The 5056-nt window shown below is 44.2% G+C and overlaps 1 protein-coding gene across 5 annotated transcripts; it reads right to left on the bottom strand.

Annotated features, from left to right (window-relative positions):
- Positions 1-4710, bottom strand: LOC123044648 (uncharacterized). 5 transcript variants are annotated; one of them, XR_006420217.1, is made up of 5 exons: positions 3934-4710; positions 3387-3498; positions 2471-2582; positions 2110-2248; positions 1-1123 (listed from the first exon to the last, which is right to left on the bottom strand). XR_006420217.1 is itself a non-coding variant. In XM_044467450.1 (4 exons), exons 1-4 carry the CDS (start codon positions 4537-4539, stop codon positions 2176-2178), a joined length of 903 nt encoding a protein of 300 aa, XP_044323385.1. In that variant the 5' UTR covers positions 4540-4710; the 3' UTR covers positions 1-2175. The 5 variants fall into 5 exon arrangements, 1 of the variants encoding a protein (XP_044323385.1); XR_006420216.1 differs by having other exon boundaries at positions 1-491; XR_006420219.1 differs by having other exon boundaries at positions 1-491; positions 2471-2566.
- Between the last annotated feature and the right edge of the window lie 346 nt (positions 4711-5056).

Genomic DNA, 5056 nt, shown 5'->3' with positions numbered 1-5056 from the left:
TTCAAAAGAGTTGAAGATGATATATAGTTATAGCAGTGGTGGTCAAATAGGTCAATGCTTATTACATGTCTCTAGTGCATTTGTTCAATGCTTATTACATGTCGCTGGTGCATTTGTTCAAAAATATAACATGAGATACCTAAAGCATGGAGATTCAATCTGATGTACCAAAAGTAGGCCATAATAGTGGTAGGCCCAGAAAACTTACTTATACTGCCTTTATACTTTATACGGCATAGTAATAAACTACAGTTGACTATTAGATCGATAGCTTTGTCTAACGGCCTTGTCATCCAATTTGCTTGGTGTTGCAATGTATGGATATGCTGCAGTGTTGAGAAAAGTCATCGGCTGACATCACCAAAAGAAGGAGCTCGGATGGGCGTTGGAACTTCTCGGAGTCACTGTGGAAGTCTTGGAGCACTCCGAGCAATGTGTCACTCTTGCCTTTTACTCTGCAAGCACATCCACACCCCCTCCTCCCTAAGGAGCTGCAAAAAGAGAACCACCATGCCCATGTGCATATATAAGTAATTGTAATTTTCTTTTGAAGATAATGTTACATACACAATAAATTGCTCCCTTCCTATGCATATCCTCATCTTAGATAGGATCGTATCTTTTAGTAGCGCATAACACAAGATAACAAACCAAGGTAAACAAAGTGCCTTCTCAAAAATTTGAGATTAAAGAATAACTGAATTTAGATATCCTATTGTGGATAATAAAAGATTTGACAAAAATACCAAAAGGCTTGCCGGTCCTTCAATGTTTTTAGTTTTTTAATAGACTTCAAATATACATATAGAAACAAATATTTGACTGGATGCTACTGTAATAATGATCCGATGATGAGATGGTAAAAGCTCCAGGTTAAGAAAATCAAGAAATTGCTTCATCTTAATTACTTTCATTAGACTTGACTGCAAAGTGTACATGCTAGAGCAAATTTTCTTGATAATCCTTGTATAGCAATAGTGGCTTAGCACACCACAAAACTGTTATTTTAGAGAGTAATTACTCATGTCGACAACCTATCTGTGAGCTAATATGAGAACAAAGAACATGGGATAGCTACTAATACTCCTGATCACCAAGATCTGCCCTTGCAAAACACATTAGGCTGCACACGCACACACAAAATAGTGTTAGAATGTGAGAAAATGATCAAAAGAAAAACGACACATAACCAAGATGACACTAATTCAAGCTAACCATCATACTTCGACGAAAATCATACAGGTGTGAATAGTAATCTGACATTGAAAAAATTCATACCAATTAAGCAGGTAAAGAATATGGGAAACCAAACATAATATTTACTTGTGTTTTCCATAAAAATGGCTAAAAAATCATAGCAATTAGGCATACCAATTAACAATGAGGGATACACTAATGAGGGAACTCCAAAAATGGATAAATCACCTCACATAATCTTTACTTGTGTTTTCTATAAAAAAACAATCTGTACTTATTAGTTAAAGGCCTTCACTATACAGTCCATTTCTTGTTGAGCTCATAACCCTTCCGATCTACACTGATGATAGCAGAAATATTCTAAATTAGCAAAAAAATCAAAGCTAATAACTTTTTTGTCTAGAAGGACAGAAAGGATTGATAGCACAAATATTTTAAACCGACAAATTCAACTCCTTATATAATGCACAGACCTGAGCTAGAGTCAAAATAAATATATACATAAAAGGGTTACTATCATCTACACTGTACAGAGGCAGAACTAATTAAGGATACATATATTGGCCCCTAACATTAAAAAAATCAAGGAATGTACATCAAGGATATTCTGATTTACATGGAATATTATAAAACACAGAAGTAATAAAAAATTATAGCAAGAACACAATCTGCAATTACGCATCAAGATGGTATAGCTTGCAATAAACTCCCAAATGCCTGGTCTATGGAAAAAGATTAAACGCCACCAGGTTTACATCTTCAAGTTAGATGAACTAATGATCAGGGAGAAATGGCATGCATTCAAAATAAATAAATTTGATTTCCACCATTGTCTCGATAGAATTTGAGCAAATCAGAGCATAAGAATTTTAAAAGTAAGATGAACTGATCAATCAACGGAACAAGACATACCTTGTTTATCGGTGGCGTCATGGACCCAAAAGCTTGTATGCCCGTCGCCCGAGTAGCGGAGAAAAGCTACCTCCGTGTGAGTGAATCCATCACGCGTCGAGACACCACGCCGTCATGCAAAGAAGACGACTGCAGGAGCCTGCAATATACAGGATTCATGATGTTATACTTGTGATAATGAAATATTAAAAAACAGAAATGCCCAATAATAACCAGGCACATGAATCAGTTCAGCAGTTGGCACACTTATGCAACAAAATTATAAGGTCTGTCCAAAGCAAGAGGGGTGGCACGGGATGTTGCAGAGACATGCCAGGCCTGTGGAAACCATGACCACGGGGACGATCTGGGGAGGGCATACCTGGGATGTGGCTGACCGAAAGGACGTTGGCCAGAATAGGACCCCCCCCCCCCCCTTGTCAATCCATTCTCAGTAACCAGTATACGAACAACACACCTGCAAAAAACATATGCTGAGCAAACGAACTTGGAATTAGTGCAGGCTTAGAAAGAACATGCCAACAATTAAACGACAGGTCTTCTTTTGATCCTTAACACGGCCATAAACAGTGAAAGCCACATGGCATGTTATTTTAAACTGAACTAAGCATCCGACAATTCGTCAACAAATAACTGACGCATCTCTTCTAGTATGAGACGAACATTTGAAACAGAAGAAAGCTAAAAAAATCGACTGGTATTGAAAATGGTTGTACACCTGATTCTCAATCCATTTCTGCAAGATGCCCCATCAGCTACTTGGAAACACATTTTGCATAGAATACTTAATAGGTGGTAGACAAAGGCTGCCAGTTACCAGTTTTTTTTCCCACCCCACCTTAAAAAACGTCTATTACAGTTTCTCAAGCAACACTCTCAAGTTTTTCTTCACAAAAGGAAAAAGCAAATAAGCTTCAAGGGCAAACAGAGTGCCTGACAGTTTATCTCTTGAATCAGAAGAACTGAACCAATTTACCTGATATAGCTAGGACACATTGACTCGGCCCCAGACCCTTCGAGCTACACGACGCAACAGTGATGTATCTTTGCCCTCGACATGATAAAATTATATGACTAAAACAGCTACACAGACAAGGAGTTTACACTTGCCAGATCTACCACTATTGTCAGATTAATGAACGAATCACTATGCCCTGATACTACAGAAAATTGGTTTGTCATAGAACAATTCACACTGCAATATCACCCGTGAAGTAGTACAACAATAATTCTCAAAATAAAGATACTTGTTTCTAAAAAGGAGATGAAAATTATACCTGCAAAGTGCCCCTGGTAAACCTCAAAGATAAAGAATCGGTAACCAATTAGCCTTGCGATCTTATGATCTGCAATCTCTTCTGAAGCTGCAGACATGACCGTGTGAACCATCTAAAAGCAAAGGAGCAGATGAAGATCATGTTAATACATTTATCCAACATATAATCAAACATCCCTCCTCCCTGGAACCTAGCTCGACCACTAATTCCAATCAAGACAGCACATAAAAAAACATTGTTGAAATCCAGCTAGACCACCGATCCAAATAATCAAAAGAAGAATGATACAGAAGTCCTTTTCCTTGCAACCTATACACACCACTGATTCCAAACAAGTCTGCACCATAATTCCCCATCTTTAGAATCTAGCTACACCACTCATCCAAAAAATCACCATATTTGGAACCTAGCTGAACGTGAGAACGTACCGCACAACAAGAACGTAGCTAGACCACCAATCCAATGCCTAGTACTGCCCCCTCTCATCAGACGGGAAGAAAGAAGGGTCACCAAAAAGGGGAGGACGAAATGAGGAGAAGAATCTCACCTGTGGCCGGTGTGGTCGCTGGAAGTAGAGGCGAAGAAAAAGCCTGGTGCAGCGCGTGGATGCGGGCCGGCCTGATGACAGTGGTGGTGGCGCCCTCCTCGTCGATCTACTGCAGGAGCACCATATCGAGCCAATGGAGCGAGCTGTTGGTGTCGCCCAGAGCGCAACCAATCGAGACGGCGCGCTCCGCCTGGCTCCTCCCCTCGACGGCACCTGGCTCCTCCCGTCCACTGGAGCGCGATATGGCGCGCTAGCTTGACGGGGTTGTGGCCGCGTGCCTTCCGGATGCCGCAGCGCCGTTCCCCTTCTCCCTTGGTCGTCGTCATCGCCTGCTGCCCTGCTCGGCTTCTCCCTTGGTCGTCGTCGTCGCCTGCTGCCCTGCTCGGCCAGTCGGCAGATCCCCTCACGCCACCACCGAAACGGAATCGGGGAGACCGGAGACGTGCTCCTCCGCCTCCGCCTCGCACCCCATCGAGTCACGGCCGCTTGCCTGCTTCGAGCCTTCACTTCACCTGCTCTCGCCCACTCACTGCATGACGTCCCTGGGGACGAGCTCACGGACGGGGAGGGCAGGCGCCCACTCGCCGTCGCATCGCAGGGCGGCATGGTCGGATTGGATCCGGCGCATCGCCTCGAGGGCCGTGCGGGCGCGGTGTGAGGGGAGGAGGACTGGCGACGACGGCGGCGGCACAGAGGAGAGGAGGGGGTAGGGTTACGGGAGGGGAGCCGCGAGGCGAGGAAGGAGCGGGGCTACACGCGGGCAGGAGGCGGCGGCTAGGTTTTGGCTCGCTGCATTTATACGCCACCAGGTGAAATGACGGAAGTACCCCCGGCGGGCCACCATATTTACAGGCGGTGGCATGGCGACTCCGAGCGGACGGCCAGGGTCGCTGCGGGCTCGATTGACGGTTAGAATCTGTCCACCCGGAGATCCGACGGCTAGGACACGCTCGGGAAGACGATCGGACGGCTGCGAGGGTACATGGCCTGAGATTGCGTCATTTTTGCTCAGACTCTAACAATGGGATGACTAATAGCAGAGCCGGTTGCCAGCTCTATGCTAGTGCCACATCTACCGTAGCCTTCCTACAAAAATAGTCATATAAGGCTGGCCATAGTGGGG

The sequence above is a fragment of the Triticum aestivum genome, chromosome 2B (genome assembly GCF_018294505.1).
Source record: "Triticum aestivum cultivar Chinese Spring chromosome 2B, IWGSC CS RefSeq v2.1, whole genome shotgun sequence".
In the NCBI taxonomy this organism is placed as follows: Eukaryota; Viridiplantae; Streptophyta; class Magnoliopsida; order Poales; family Poaceae; genus Triticum; species Triticum aestivum.
The sequence above is the reverse complement of the archived record's forward strand: the minus strand, read 5'-3'. Positions and strand labels throughout refer to the sequence as shown.

Excerpts from the sequence above, each read along its gene's own strand:
- LOC123044648 (XM_044467450.1), bottom strand. The coding sequence starts at position 4,539 with ATGCCGCCCTGCGATGCGACGGCGAGTGGGCGCCTGCCCTCCCCGTCC. Across the intron at positions 2,583-3,386 it reads TTACCAGGGGCACTTTGCAG|CATATGTTTTTTGCAGGTGT; the intron begins GTATAATTTTCA and ends TCGTTTGCTCAG. Across the intron at positions 2,249-2,470 it reads TTCGGTCAGCCACATCCCAG|GCTCCTGCAGTCGTCTTCTT; the intron begins GTATGCCCTCCC and ends TGTATATTGCAG.